This window comes from Melanotaenia boesemani, chromosome 3, assembly GCF_017639745.1.
Source record: "Melanotaenia boesemani isolate fMelBoe1 chromosome 3, fMelBoe1.pri, whole genome shotgun sequence".
In the NCBI taxonomy this organism is placed as follows: domain Eukaryota; kingdom Metazoa; phylum Chordata; class Actinopteri; order Atheriniformes; family Melanotaeniidae; genus Melanotaenia; species Melanotaenia boesemani.
In genome coordinates this window covers 16,284,934-16,301,076 of record NC_055684.1, presented here as the reverse complement: position 1 = coordinate 16,301,076, position 16,143 = coordinate 16,284,934, and the positions used below count along the sequence as shown (strand labels likewise).

Here is a 16,143-nt window from a genome sequence, read left to right as displayed (position 1 = left end):
TTCCATGAAAAAAAATATTGCTAAAACCTGCATTTTTTATTATGTCTATATTTTAAAACATTACTTGGTTCTTAATCATTTTTAGCCAATGTTATTAAGAGCCACTGTAGAAGGCCCAAAGAGCCACTTGCAGCTCCGGAGTCAAAGATTGCAGACCCCTGACATAACCCACTCATAGAGTATGATAACAATCTGGTTTTCTTGTAAAGTAGGTTGTAAATCCTTTTCATTTAAATTTAGCAACTTTTTATACCATCAGAAATATAACCAAATTATTGTCATACACTTGAAGTCAATAATTTTTAAATATTCAGTCTTGTGGCACAATTCTGGAAAATCCTTTATCTAATTTATCTTTTTGTTTTTCCTTTCCCACTATTAATTATCTCTGCAGGTTATGTATTTATTTATTTGTCTGCTTGTTTGCGCGTATGCGGGACCATTTATGACCTTTTCTTGTTTCCGTCGGTAGGAAGTGCGGTGGTACTCGGTGGAAGCGGCTTGGATACTTGTTGCCACGTCGGAGTAGTTGGTGTACCTGGTTAAAACGTTTTAGACACCAGGGAAAACGCTCATCATTTAGCTTCAGTTATGGTAAGTCATGATTATTCTTAATTTCAGCATTAGGACATTTTTTCTATAACGTTGGTGATGTTTAGCTTTTACCGTTAGCTGCTGACTTTATCTAGTGGCTAGCTATTCGTTAGCAGAGTGGCTAATGGTAACTGGTTAATCTTTCAAGACACAGCATTTGTCTTTATGTTTGATATTTTGGTATTTGTTTGTGCATTACAGGTTTCTGTTATTAACACAGTTGACACCTCTCACGAGGATATGATTGTAAGTATGCTAGTTTTACTTTTTTTTTGTTAATTTATTTGTATGACCTGGTGTTTGAAGCTAACGTTAGCATTTGGTGTTGGTACACTTGAATGACTGTCAGTTGTCACACCTAATTACCGTAAATGCATATGTAGCTGTGTAATGTAGCTTTATATCTTTCAGTCTTCTGCATATTTGTCAGCTATTGTTGCCTCTTTAATGTGTTGAAATAATCAGAGACTGTACAACAGCTAAACTGATAATAAGCGTAATTCCTGTTTTTACCCCAACCTCTGTGAATTGTAATCTAGCCAGATAAATTGAACTTTTAAACTATGACAGTTGTATGAACTTAAATTATTTGTTAAAATAAATCGTTTGATTCTATAACGATTATTTCTTTCATGAGACATTTTAACAAGGAAAAACAAGTGTTTGGAAAAGTTCAGTTGTTTGTTCACTTTGAAAATAAATACAAATAATAATCTGAAATACACTCACACTAAAATGAGCTTTATTACCAAACAGAAATGCACTGAACATGTCACTAACACATCAGTTCACTTGTTAATTTTAGTTTTCTGCTACTGTGAAAAGAAATTATAGGTGAGTGGAAAATTCCTCATCTGCTGTTGTTCTGTTTCAGCACGATGCCCAAATGGATTACTACGGGACTCGACTTGCCACCTGCTCCTCTGACCGCACCGTCAAGATCTTTGATGTCAGGAATGGAGGACAGATTCTGGTGGCAGATCTCAGAGGGTGAGAAACCAAAGCTCTACAAATAAACTGGGATAAAAGAAAAGGGCGAAAAAAGAGGTTAATTACCATTTTTAAAAAAAGTGTAATATGCAATAATCTATATTTCTCACAACAGTTTTATTTTCTGCATTAGTGTTATGTTTTGGTTTTTTTTTGTTGTTGTTGTTTTGTTTTGTTTAGTTTTTTAAAAAGTCTAAACTCAAATCTTAGTAGGGCTAGCATAAATATTACAATATCATCTGATTGCAGTTATTTATCATTTTTTCACAGTTGTTACAATCACCTTTATCCAGCTGTATAGAAACAGTCGAATAAAACTAAACATAAATGTCATGTTTCCTCATCATTTTCTGCTGCTAGAGCAACAGACTGGCAAACTTTCACTGACGTTGTCTTACCGTCACCCAGTATTTATTTCAAGTCACTTCAAATGCATTAGATCAGTTGCATTCCAACATGTATTAGTATTTTAGACTTGGTTTCAAAGCCAAATGGCCTGTGTGGCAACATTTCTACTGGGGCTGGCTGATATGAACCAAATTTATTTATTTAATTTTTTTTCTGGGTGATTTTTTTTTTATTATTATTATTTATTCATATCTTACATACAGAAAATTTCATATCTCGAAATGTTTTTTCCAGAATCACGATATGATATATATATCTCTATGTTCTTTGTCAAGTAACCGAAAGTTCTGATTTACTCTTACTTACTTTATTGTCGTTGCAACAAAAAGTGCAGCACAATTACAAATGTTTGAAAAGCTTGATATATTGTCTAGCCCTAATTTCTACTTTTAAGCCAAATGAAAAGTGAGAACACATCTGACATATTTGCAGCTTAAAGGTAGTGGTCAGTGTGCTAATGCTGCTAACTTGAACAATTATCTTTGAATCCATTGCTTCAACCAGTTCACTAACTTTCCTCTTGGCAACTGGCTGCTGCCAAGGTTTTCAAACAAGCGACTCAATAATGGTGCACCCTGACAATTCAACATGGTTTATAACCCAAGAACAGCTTCCATTCAACACAGCTGGAAAACCAGCTTTCAAAGAAATGTTAAAGTATAATAAGGAGTATACTTTAAAGATGTAAAAACAACTGCAGTCTCCCAATCCTTTACAACTAAAGAAAGAAAGACATTCTTAAAGATTTGAAAGACATTTGCAAAGCCTAAAACAACAAAAGAAATATTTTCTACTTTTATTAATTTAAAATGTCATCATTGTGACACCATTATCACGTGAACATACATAACTGTTGCCATAATAAGTGGTAAAGTTGTAAGATGTTCATATCAAATACGTTCACAGATAATGTAGTCAGGTAAAAACAATAGACCTGGATATTTTGTGAAGTATTCAATCTCAACATATTGTTACATCTAAGTGCACGTCTTTTATTGATGTTTATTAAGATGTGTGTCTCTGTGCTCTGTAGTCATGAGGGCCCAGTATGGCAGGTAGCGTGGGCTCACCCAATGTTCGGCAACATCCTGGCTTCCTGTTCCTATGACCGTAAAGTCATCGTCTGGAAGGAGGAGAATGGAGCCTGGGACAAGATGTATGAGTACACTGGACATGAGTCATCAGGTCAGTAGTTTAACACCATGCATACGTGAATGTAAGGTTGTATAAAATTAAAATATGTCCTTTTTTTCCCCCAATGTGCCTGTGGCTCTCTGGAGATGATGTCCAGGTGCTCTTCAGTCTGGGAATTCTTTGTCATATTGCATAAAGCTTGTATTAATGTCTTAAATGAGGACATTTAATAACTGGGTCCTATTTAATTTGAAGTTGAAGGGGTTATTTAATTTTAGCTTAATATTATTAAATCTGGTTTGGCCACATGTCAGCAGTGTAACATTGGTTTAAAACCAGTCTTTAAAGAACCAGTCTGTTTCTGGAGACATTGATCTTGTTAACTTTGTTCCTGTGTGTCTACAGTTAACTCTGTTTGCTGGGGTCCCTATGAATTTGGTGTAATCCTGGCCTGCGGCAGCTCGGATGGAGCAATTTCCCTTCTCACATTTACTGGAGATCAACAGTGGGACGTGAAGAAAATCAGCAATGCACACACTGTGAGTCTGACGCAAAGCTTAGGTTGTTTTGTGGTGAACTGTCCGTCATAAGAAATATAGTGAGATGCTTTTTTTTTTTTTTTTTTTTCCCTTTCTTTCTTTCTGCAGATTGGCTGTAATGCCGTGAGCTGGGCTCCTGCTGTGATTCCTGGAAGCCTGATTGATCAGCCATCAGGACAGAAACCAAACTATGTCAAACGCTTTGTCTCTGGAGGCTGCGACAATCTGGTTAAACTGTGGAAGTAAGTCATTATTTAGCAGGGTTTCTATAGCACCTACTGCAGGGGTGGCCAACGTCGGTCCCCGAGAGCCACAATCCTGCAGGTTTTCCATGCATCCCTGCACCAACACACCTGACTCAAATTAAATGGATCCAACAGCCAATAAGGATCTGCACAATGATTCATTAGTCAGGTGTCAGGTATGTCGGTGCAGGGATGCATGGAAAACCTGCAGAATTGTGGCTCTCGAGGACCGACGTTGGCCACCCCTGACCTACTGCATCATTTGATTAAGTGGAAATCAGTAGTAATTGACATGGATAGTGACACTTTTATAACAAAAGTTACAGGAATTTAAATTCACAAAAGATTTGGCAGCAGTAAAAGGTCTTCCAGCAGGTTCTCCAGCGGCCCAGGGAATTTATCTACTTACAGATGTAGTAGCTGGTTTATTAAAAGAATGGACTTTATCATCAGGCAGTAAAATCTGTTAGTTGCTCCTACCTGATCAACAGCCATAAAGTACAACTAATCAGTGATGTCCAGTGCTACAAGACCTTTCCTAGAATTTCTTAACATTTAGCAAATCTGCCTCTGAAGCAGGAGTTAGAATACCACAATTTAAAGATGTAAGACTATCACAGTGAATTAAAGTTTTATATTAGTTATTCAGTAAGTTTGTCAGTAAAAATTTTCTTTGTTAAACAAAAAGTAGGTATAGCTGACAGTTGATCACCAATTAGTTACTGATTGCCATTTCCTGCCCGCAGAGAAGAAGACGGTCAGTGGAAGGAGGACCAGAAGCTGGAGGCACACAGTGACTGGGTGAGAGATGTTGGCTGGGCTCCTTCTATTGGTCTTCCCACCAGTACCATTGCCAGCTGCTCCCAGGTGAGATGTGACATGTTTGAAAGGGTCATATGTGTTTTCACTTTAGATTGGACTTTTACTAACATACAGAATGTATAATAATCTCTTCCTCCTCATGCTTAGTGTCCCTCAGAAGTGATAAAATCTTGAACTTTTGAGTGTTTGTACTTAGTGTTGAACTCTTCATTTGTACCACTAGGTGGAGCCAGAGATACTGTCCATTGTCATTGTTTATGTGCATTAATCAAGTTAAATTCTTAAAAAAAAACACCTAAAATCAGCTGCATTAAAGGTCATATCTTTGTTAAATGCCATTGAAACTGATTGTAAGTTCTCCCAACAGTTTCTCAGATAATAGAATCAGTAAAACTACTTTCGCACAACCTGGCGTAGTGAATAAAACTCACAATTTTCTAATCAGAGAGTAAATAAATGTTCTCTTTGCCATCTTTCCAGGATGGACGCGTGTTCATCTGGACATGTGACGACCCCGCAGGCAACACCTGGACAGCCAAACTGCTCCACAAGTTTAATGACGTGGTCTGGCACGTCAGCTGGTCTATCACTGGAAATATACTGGCTGTTTCTGGTGGAGACAACAAGGTAAATGATAGTTAGATTTATACAGCTACCTTTCTCCTTCTAATATTACTAATTCAATTTAAAAAAATAATAAAAAAAATATAGCAATATATATTTAACAAGAATCCATCTTTCTGGAATCAGCTGTTATATATAAAGTTTTATGTCTATCAACGCCACATAATCTCTGATAAACTCTTTGTCAGAAATGGCACAACAAACAGAAAATAACAAATTGACTTGTGCAACTTTCTAAACTTAGCATGAATTTTTTTTTATTACTTGTAGGTGACACTGTGGAAGGAGTCGATGGATGGTCAGTGGGCATGCATCAGTGACGTAAGCAAAGGCCAGGGCGCCGTCTCCACCATCACAGATACCCAGCAGAATGAGCAGTGATGCACACATGAACACATATTCACATCACAGTGCACCAAATGATACTACAAGGATGACCTCTGCCTTAAAAGATGGATTAACAAACATGCTGGACATTTGGACTGACAACAAAAGGTAGTCTACAGTGAGGGAGCCAAGTCTGCGACCTGTTTTTCCGTTTTGGATGCCCGCTTAATCCCACATATTCCAGGATAAATCTTTCTTAAGATTCAACATGGGAAAGAAAACTTTGAAGATAAAAAGAAATATCAATGTTTTGGTTTTTTCTGATTGTAATTTCTTTTTTATTTATCAGATGCACTCCACCATCCCTGTTTTTTTATTTTGTAAGTTTATTTGGGGAAATTGCTGGTCCAAATTAAACTTATTGCCCATCTTTACTCATGCTTTACCTTCCCATGATACTTTGGTGCTCCTGAAACATTCCACCTCCACCAGTGGAGAAGAAAACCACTGACAGTCCTCATGATCCAAGCATCCTCCATGGCAACCGTCCTTTAATTTTCATTACTTAATTTCATTCAGATGAACTTTTTATTGAAAAGTTCTCCAAACAAAACAGTTTTTTTTCTTCACATTTGATGTGTTGCTTGCAAAACAAGCTCATAATCTCCTCTGGTTTGCATCACTCATGACAAAAATCAGAGGCACAATATATTAATTGCTAAGTTTAAACTTAAATAATTTATTTAGGGTTCACTCTTCATAATTTACATTTAGTACCTGCTTTAATCTATTTCAGTTGCAGCCAGAAGTTTAAAAAAAACAACCTGTTGACGAGGCATCCCTGAATGAAAATTTTATCTTCTACATGTAAATTCAGCAACCATGGAAGTGTTTTTCATATTTGATGTAATTAAATTACTGTAAATGTTAAAACAACGCTCTTTGTTTTCTTCTTGTCCTCTCGTTACCTTTTTCTAATAATAATAAAAGTTGGTAAACAAGAAATAAGGAACAGGATGTTCTGATGAGGTAACTGCTTCAAATATTTGTTTTTGGTGTTTGTTTTATTTTCAGTTTAACGTTCAGACCAGCAGCCTCAGACTGTCTTCAGTCACTCTTTCCTGAACATAAAGAAGTGAACCAAAGACCAAATCCTACCACTCCAACCACAGCACTTTGTTGTTCACATGGGTTTGTCCTCTGTCAGGGTGACATGAAGCAGCTGTACAAGAAGGCTCAGAGTGGGTTGTACTTCCTGAGGATATTTTACCAGTCCGTGGTTGCCAGTGTACTTTCCTACATTGTGCTGTGCAGACCTTTGCAGCTTGGAGAAGCTAATCAGGAGGACCGGCTTGGTAGTTGGCATGAAGCTCGACCCTCTGGTAACGGATGAGAGGAGAACTTTCAGCAAACTGCTGGGCCTTTTGGACAATGCCAGCCCCCCTCTGCACACCATCATCCACAACCAGAGAAACCTGTTCCACTCCTCCCTAGTGCAGGACCGAGGAACTCCTTTGTCCCCCAAGCCAAGCTGAATACCAGGTTGAAGAGCAAACAGAAGAGTAGAAGCACTGAAGGTAGTGAAGAGGGATTCGCCCGACACTGATAACATAACAGCAACATTATACATCATGTATAATATATATATATTACAGTTAGTGTAACTGTGGGGTGTAATGGAGCTTCATTTTCTCTGAGGGAACCTCCCAAAGGATTAATAAAAGTTATCTGAAGTCTAAAGGTTGTTTCTGGCTTGGCTAAATTAGTTAAAAGATTAGAACTGTAATCTTTTAGTAGCACAAACCACTGAAATTATTCAGCAGAGAAGTCTGTAAAAACTGACAATGTCAGACCTTTGCAGTTGGTGAGAGGTGGGGGTGGGGTGTGTGTGTGTTCTTTAAAATCTAAATAACTAAGAGCCCTAAATGACAAAATAAAAAGTAAAAACTATTGTAAATCAGGAAATTTTTATCATTTCATTAACACACATGTAGACATATGCTACATATGTGTACTAACAAATCAATCCATTTTCTATACCTGCTTATTCCAGTACAGGGTTGCAGGGTGTCTGATGCTTATTCCAGCTGTTATCAGGCTACATCTTGGTCAGGTTGCTACTCCATCACATGGCCAATACTAATAAATCCCCAAACTGTAAATAAATTCATATTACAGCCTTCCAATACAGTATGTGATAGATGTCATTTAAAAGATCTGGTCAATCTGTCTGGTCTTAGTTTTTTTATTTGTTTGTCTCAGCAATATGGTCTCAGACCAGGAAGTACAACATTTCTCAAACGAGTTGGTTTGTAAAGATAAGTAAAGGCTTCTTAATAGAGCTTCCACAACAGATAGACATGTCTCTGCTTGATGTGTCTTTCCTGGGTTGAAGTTTGTGGTCATTATGAGATAAAATTACTTAAAAAAAAAGCAACCACTTCCTGACCATGTTTTCTGGTGCATACATGAAAGTCAGCAGCTGCTCCCACGTCCTCTTTTACATCTGCTGTTTCATTTTCTCCATTTTTAGACTACATTTTGCTGGTGTTGTAGGAATGGCCCCAAAAAGTAGTGAAACTAATGAGACATTTGCTCCCTCTGAGTCTGCTCTGGGGAATGGAGGACTATGTTGAGGCTGAAAGATGATGTCAGTGATGAAGATGAGGTTTCATCCACTTGTACTGCAAAAGCTTCTGCAGACACTGATCTGCACAGACTCATAAAACTTTAACAGAACAGAAGTACAGTCTGCTCAGTGAGCATGAATGATCCAGGGGTGGGACCAGTGGTCTCCCAGGTACTTGTAGCTCCACCCTCCAAACAAAAGGAGACATAGTCCCGGACCTTCTAATCTCTATCAGCAGAGCTCATTTGTTTAACTGACATCGAGCTGCAGATGGTTCAATAATTCACACAATCCACAAAAAAACTTTTATTTTCCCTCTGGTATGTATCATCTCCTCAGTACTGCTTCTGTAGTGCTCACCTTTGTGTCTGAGCAACACTCTTATAAATGAAATTAAAAGTAGTCCTTGATTCAGAGCACAAATAACACGGCACTCATGTTTTTTCCTTTTTCCTTAGCAGCCTGAATGGTTCTGAAGACGCCGGAGAGCTCAGTAGACGTGATTCTGACAGCTGCCCCTGCTCAATCCTGGTGAGTGGTTAGTAAAAGCACAACCCTGGTGGCACTGGCTGCACTGGGAGTGGTGGTTTTGCATAAAGAAGATAAGCTGGAAATGTTCTCTTTTTCCTCTGATAGTCAACAACAGCTTTCTGAGAATTGTCTTTAATTCCTTTCAGTTGCCTGAACTAAACTTCCTCTTCTTTTCATCTGAAGTCGGGGGTTACATGCCTCAGCTGTACTGTATTTACAGAAATGGAAGTGTTTACTGCAGCTGATGGGACTGCATGTAATAGTTTGCATGGCTGTGTGCTTGAGGCCAATACAGGAACTTCCTGTTGGTTCGACTGTTGTTCAGTTTTCTGCAGTTTCGCTTTAGTCTCTGCCGGCATATTAGACTTTGCATCTTTCCCACTTTGTACATTTCAACGGCACTGGTGAGAATTTCCTCTCTTTGCATTATTTAACTACTTATAAGTAAAAAATACTCTGCATCATTCAATATATAACAGATAACTAGAAATAGAACACCTTTTATTTTCATTTTCAAATTTAAATGAAACTAAATGTCACCTTGTTTTGAATATATGGTGTCAATTGCTTTTAATCTTCCACTGTAAAAAAAAAGAGACAGAGGTGCTAATTCAAGTTTTTTGAATAGAACAAAGTTGATGGCTGAATTCAAATTTTGTTGGTTTTGGGGGATGCAGTGGTGGCGAGTAGGTTTCTAAAAATGAGATCAAGTTTGGCTTGAACACTAAATTCAGCTTTCATTTTGTTCTTCTTTTACTCACCACACTGCAAAGTGAAACATTAAACTTGTTACTGATAAAACATTTTCATGTGAAGGATGGCTAGTCATCCAACCACAGGAAACTATCTGCTGCCTTATCTTTTTTCTTTTTATGGTTATATAACTCATGTACACACAACTGAAGCCTTGTTAAGGTGAAGTCTGGTCATGTATGCACTGCATGTCTGCATACAGAGCCAAGAGTAAAAAAAAAAAGTGTGACTGTATTTAAGTCACACTTGTAGTCACAGTAGTAAGATTAAACAAATAAAACATTATATTGTATTCTTTTCTTTTTCCTTCCTATGATTTGACCTGCCTGCTGTTATGTTTAATTAATTTTATAAGTTCAGACTGTCTTCACGAACCACTTTGTGGTCTTTTCTAATCTGTTTCCCAAACTTGATCTACATTAGTTGTTCTTTGGATTCTGCTATTGGCTTTTTCTGTTTCGTTTTATCAGCAATATTCTCACCACATAATTTTAATTCATTCCCTAAAAAAGTGTGAATTATCCTTTTTATTTCCCCCCAAAATGAAGTCACGATGAAAGTAGCAGCCTTCAACATGAAGAACCTGGGAATGAAAAAAGTCACCGACAAAGATGTCAGCAAGTACCTTATCAAGGTAATGATTACCATACCTATCTTTTATTTTATTCTTATTTTATTTGTTTTTATACTATTAAACTGCTGATTTGTACAGCACTTTGGGCAATTTGTGTTGTTTGAATTTGGTATATTAATAAACATGACCTTGACCAATTGCTTTTAGTATTACAAGTACAGTGATTTCATATACACTGTAAAATGTTACATTGGTTTTAATATAATATAGTTAGTGTGTTCATGTACAAGTGTAAGTTTGTTGTTTGGTGATGGTGTGGATTGAAGGGTTATTTCCATCTGTCTATGATGTTTTTGTCTCTTTTCTTTTTTCCCTTTTACATCTTTTTGCTATTTTTCATCTTTTTCTGTCCCCTCCGGTCAGGTCCAGCAAGATTACATAGATTCCATGATTAAAGTAAATAAATTAATCAGATTATCAAGAGGAGCCTTACCCATAGGCTTCCCTTTGGCAGAGCAAATTTGTTCAGCATGATACAGCAACCAGATTATCATTTTGCTTGCTATGATGCTGGACAGGACAGGTTATTTAAAAAAAAAAAAAAAGAAAGAAAGAAAACATCACTCTCTCAGTTCAGCTTGCATCCCGGCAGCATTTGACCACTAGGCCTCCTGCTTCAGCCAGAGATACCTTGCAGCTTTTTCTGCTGTATCTATAATCGGTTTGATGGTCCTCTGCTTAGCCATGGCCAGGATCCAACGCTTGGTTAGGACTCTGCAGAGAGACCTGCCTGTAAAGTTTAACTGTATTTTAAAGTTTTAATTTTTTTGTCTGGATTAAAACTGCTTCAATGTTTTACTGTTTTTAATGTTCATTATTCATTAAATGAATGAATGATGAATTTTTAATGTTTCATAAACAATAATTTTATAATATAGCACCAATGATGGAACAACATGTATATTTTAATCATAAATATATGTTGTTCTCAGATTATTTCTCGGTACAGTGTGGTGGTGATACTGGAGGTGGTGGATAAAAGTGGCAAAGCCATGGCCCTCCTACAGGAAAAACTTAACAACACTGGGTGAGTGTCAAGTGTTTGTTATTTAGAAAAATAACCTTATGCCAAAAGAGCAGCTTCACAAGCATGTCACCTATTTCATTTGATTATTCTACAACCTGGATTATCACAACAAAAATGCAAATATTTTAGGGAGCTGATCTATTTGTTAGTGGAGGAATGAAATAGACATTGAGCACAACAGGATGCAGACACAATTTATAACCTGTTTGCAGATTAAATAAAGTCCTCACAAACCAAAGAGACCATTTGTCTTTATTCTCTCTCTCAGGAAAAACAGACAACATCCCTACACCATGATCGCCAGCAGCCAGCTGGGACGGCGCTCCTACAAGGAGCAGTATGTTTGCTTCTACAGGTAAAACCTGATTCTATGTCTACATTACATAAAGGCGTCGTTAATACAACAACAACATTACAGTATTTTGTAGATCAGGATCTATATGGTTTGATGTGAGAGTTCTGCTATTAATGAACGTGTATAGTTGATGTGTTTCTTACACAAACTCCTTCCTGTCTCACTATTTGTGTGTCTCAGAGAGGACGAAGTGACACTCAAAGACCATATGCAGTATGAAGACAATCAAGTTGGAGATGAGGATGCCTTCGCCAGAGAGCCCTTCATCCTGCGCTTCAGCTGTCCCACCACAGGTCTGGGCTGTTCAGCACACGTTTTAGTGACACTTCAGACTGCAGCCCACAACATGGTTCAGTTCAGTCCAGCTTTATGTGTATAGTCCAAATTCACAGCAAAGTCATCTCAGGGCACTTTACAAACCAAATAATGCAAGTGAATTCATTGTGATCTAATAAGTATTCATACAAGCCAGTTAAAAGAAATAATGGTCTAGTTAAGGAAAACAATGGATTGCATCCAATCGTGACTTCAATTCAATCTCCCACCCTTTGCATGTGCAGGGTGGCGGATGATAGTGGAAAGGAAAAAAAACTCTCTATTTTAACAAGAGGGAAAAAGATGGTGAATGACAACAGTAAGGTTGTAAAGTCTAATACAGCAATAGAAAAGTATTTCAGTAGATTTGTTTGTATTAATACTATAATGAGATGCAAAACCTCTGAGTATTTGACTGATTTTCATGTCTGTAGCAAAGGTTTGGTTGTCCTGCCAGTTCAGTACTTTGCAACATCCCCTTTGGTGTGATTCATCACTACATATTTTTATTGTCACCGGCTATAAGTCTTTCAGTTTTCCTTATGGAGGATGTTTCTCATGCTGGGTGACTGTCAGTGCAAAACATTGTTCATTGTTGATTCTGAAGTGTTTGCTTTGGAAAATATAGGTGTTTTCTTCACCTTTGATGTGCATATTTTTACCACCCACAAGATAAGTCAGCCTATAACCTTTTCAATTTCACTCTCATGCAAACAGACTAAGGTTGAACTGTTACTAGCTATCAGGAAGCTCAAATCATCTGGGATATTTACACTTTTGCATGACCATTAATTTAGTTTTTTTTTACTCTATAATTGGACAAAAAAGTGCACTTGTTTAAAACATGGACAATAATATGTAATTTTTTAGCCTTATGAATGTTCACTTAGCAACCCCTGTTTATTTACAGCAGCCGAGGATTCTCAATTTTTGCGCCTCTATGTACTAATAAATACTTGTAAAAGACTAACAGCAGCATTTTAAAGATTTAATAGGGAAAAATTTGGTCATTTCTAAATGTGTTATATCTGGTTTGATATTTCAAGGGTCATTGTGACAATGCTGCAGGCTCACACTGAAAAGATGGGAGGATGATTTGATAAAGAAACACTGCATACATTTAATCTAATTTTTCATAAAGATTACAGTATAACTAGAATATTATCTTACTGTAATATAAATGCTGATTTGTTTCGTCTTGCTCCTTTACTTGTTGGAAATGGTTCATTTTGAATGAGTTAAAGCTCACACTGACATATGGATTAATCATACTGCACAGGATGAGTCTCTAAAACATTAGCTGTGTCTGTATATCTGTATACATGTCAAAGAACACTGTGTATTTAGGATTCTGTTTTCTGTACTTGTGCACTGCACCAGTTGTGAAAGACCTGATCCTGATTCCAGTCCACACCAAGCCAAAGGATGCACAGAAAGAGCTGGATGAGCTTTATGATGTGGTGCAGCATGTCAGGAAGAAGTGGAAAACTGACGTAAGTGTTACAGCTTTTCTTTAAAGTGAAAACATATAAAGTTAAACAAATTCTGTTTATGACTAATTTAGCAGCTTTTCCAATTATTTAACCATGTTGACGACTAAAATAGATCGAAACTGAAAGAATCTGAACTTTAGGTGTCTGTCTTGACATAGATCTTAAGGTTTAAAGTGATAAAGATGCTTTTTAATGCATCGAGTGAAACTCACAGATATGACCTCTTTTTACATATACGATCGAATTTTTGTTTTACAAAGGCTGAGAGGCTGAAAGCTTTATTTTCGTTGTAGCAACCTTTGATTATTCACCTCTATCACATGATTTACAGTCTTGAATAACTCAGTCTCATGACACAAAGTGAAATGGTAATGCTGGTCCACAACAGAAAACACACATTTCACTTTCTCAGTGAAGGCGCAGGAATTTTACAATTACAGCTTTTTCTTTGCAGTGTTGCCAAACTTTTACATCTCACTTTCCACGTCTAGTTACTGTTCAGTGTTCATTCTAGTTTGAGGCTCATCATCATTTTCCATAGTCCCTTGTTTTTCTTCTACTCTTAGTCTGGGATCCTGAAACCTGGTCCTTGAGGGCCGGTGTCCTGCAGGTTTTAGAAGTTTACATGTTGCACCGCACCCAACTCAAATCAATGGGTAGTTGGCAGACTTGTGCAGAGCTTGACATCAAGTCATGAATTATGTCACTTACCCATTTTCAAGATGTGTACAAAGGTGTTCGTTATATCTTTTCTGGTGAGACTCAGCTGTTTTGTTACAGTACATTTATAGAGTAACCATGAATGATTACAGTTGGAGCTATGAGAGGCTGTGACAAATATCACTGCACTTCTATAAATAATGCACAACATTCATTGTTTCTATTTCCTTGACAGAACATTATGCTTTTAGGGGACTTCAATGCAGATGGACGATATCTCTCCCAAAAAAAGAAGGAAAGCATCCGTATCTACTCTGCAGCGTTTCACTGGCTGATAGACGATGATGTTGACACCACAGCTAGCAACAACAATGACAACACCTATGACAGGTGATGCACGCATATGCTTTATTAATTTATTTATTTTACCTTATTTGATTATTTGTTGCTTTCTCTTAATTATTCTGTTAATCAGAAACATCACCATGCTCTGCAGTATTCATTATCAAAGCTGTATAACCTCACTGTTATAAAGACTGTAATGAGTCTTCTGCAAACAGGATCGTGGTGTATGGAGACACCATGGAGGAAGCCATCGTCGCCCGGTCTGCCAATGCATTCAACTTCCAGAAAGCATTCAAGCTCACTGATGAAGAGGTGAGATTAACTTATTCTTGCTTCAATAAAGCACAGCTGCAAACTTTATGTGGCTGAATTATGAAATTGTATGAAATTCTGTACTCTAAAATGATCAAATCAAAGTTGAGATTTAACACGTAACTTTCTTTGCTTTCCAAGGCTCTCAACATCAGTGACCATTACCCTGTGGAGGTGGCACTGAAGGCCCAACCAGCAGCAAAGAGGAAGCAACAACAGCCAGCTGCATCCAAGACACCAACAAAAAGAAGACGTTAGGACATGCACCAAATTGCTATTTCATTAACTTGCCATGTTTACTCTAAGAGGCTTCATTAATTTAAACTGGACTGCTGGAGCTCAGTAAAGGTTCTGCTGTATTTCAGTTATCAGTTTAGAAATCTTCTTGTAATAAAACAACCATCATTCAATGATAAAAAAATATCTTTAAAAAAAAGAAAAAACTTGTTTTTCCTATTAGTCATAAGAATCCTGACAGTTTATTAATTCTCTTTGGGGTCACTTTTTATAGGATGATGAATATTTCATATTTCAAACACAGACAGGTACAACTTTCTAAACTCTGTATGATTTTTCAATACTTGTAGGCAACACTGTAGAAGGAGTCATGGGATGATCAGTCAGTATGTATCAGTGGCCTCAGCAAAGGCCAGGACACCACCTCCACCATCACAGATACCCAACAGAATGAGCAGTGACACACACATGAACACACATACACATCACACAGCACCAAATGACCCTACAAAGTTCACCCCAGCCTTAAAAATGGGTTAACAAACATGCTAGATATTTGGACTTACAACTAAAGGTAGTCTACCGTGGGAGCCAGTCTGCGATTTTTTAAGTATTCATTTGGTCACAATTGCTGGTCCAAATGAAACATGTTGCTATCGTTACTCATGCTCTTCCGTCCCATGATACTGCTTCTTAAACATTCCACCTCCATCAGTGGAGGACAAAACCACTGACAGCCCACATGATCCAAGCATCATCAATGACAGAGGTATTCAGCTACTAAAGTTTTGTTCTGTTTTGTTTTTTTTTTAGCTTTCCCCTCCCTGCAGTGAAGAAGGTGAGCAAGATTGTGTTCAGGGACATGCCAGTTAGCATTATTACAGAGAGTCTGCAGGAACTTCTCTCTTTTTACCATCTAAAATAATAAAATGAAACTTTTTTATTTACTGAAATTAAAAAATCAGTAATAAGTCTGTAATTGTACTGGGTACTTGGAAACACTGAGCTGTGTACCCTGACGTGTACACTTAGATGTGTACACTGACATTGAATTACAGGCATTAAAACACGTCTATAAATCTTTATTATTCCCATAAAGGGAAATTTATTTCAATTTATTTTCAGGTCAAATAAAGCTGTTTGAACATACAGAACGTTCAAACACTTAT

The 16,143-nt window shown here is 37.2% G+C and overlaps 2 protein-coding genes across 4 annotated transcripts; both read left to right on the top strand.

The window, feature by feature from the left end:
* Positions 1 to 472: 472 nt before the first annotated feature.
* On the top strand, positions 473 to 6,494 carry sec13 (SEC13 homolog, nuclear pore and COPII coat complex component). Its single transcript, XM_041980365.1, has 9 exons — positions 473 to 594; positions 796 to 840; positions 1,469 to 1,584; positions 3,026 to 3,177; positions 3,532 to 3,665; positions 3,774 to 3,907; positions 4,657 to 4,777; positions 5,213 to 5,359; positions 5,627 to 6,494. The coding sequence occupies exons 1-9, from the start codon at positions 592 to 594 to the stop codon at positions 5,735 to 5,737; spliced, it is 963 nt and encodes a 320-aa protein (XP_041836299.1). The 5' UTR covers positions 473 to 591; the 3' UTR covers positions 5,738 to 6,494.
* A 2,024-nt stretch (positions 6,495 to 8,518) lies between these two features.
* On the top strand, positions 8,519 to 15,220 carry LOC121636659 (deoxyribonuclease gamma-like). Of its 3 annotated transcripts, none has more exons than XM_041980366.1 (10): positions 8,519 to 8,632; positions 8,771 to 8,843; positions 10,145 to 10,230; positions 11,163 to 11,257; positions 11,526 to 11,612; positions 11,793 to 11,905; positions 13,308 to 13,420; positions 14,316 to 14,470; positions 14,641 to 14,737; positions 14,879 to 15,220. In XM_041980366.1, the coding sequence occupies exons 3-10, from the start codon at positions 10,150 to 10,152 to the stop codon at positions 14,993 to 14,995; spliced, it is 858 nt and encodes a 285-aa protein (XP_041836300.1). In that variant the 5' UTR covers positions 8,519 to 8,632; positions 8,771 to 8,843; positions 10,145 to 10,149; the 3' UTR covers positions 14,996 to 15,220. The 3 variants fall into 3 exon arrangements, with proteins under 3 accessions (XP_041836300.1, XP_041836302.1, XP_041836301.1); XM_041980368.1 differs by having other exon boundaries at positions 8,580 to 8,632; positions 8,774 to 8,843; XM_041980367.1 differs by lacking the exons at positions 8,519 to 8,632; positions 8,771 to 8,843 and adding an exon at positions 9,097 to 9,247 and having other exon boundaries at positions 14,879 to 15,219.
* Positions 15,221 to 16,143: the final 923 nt, after the last annotated feature.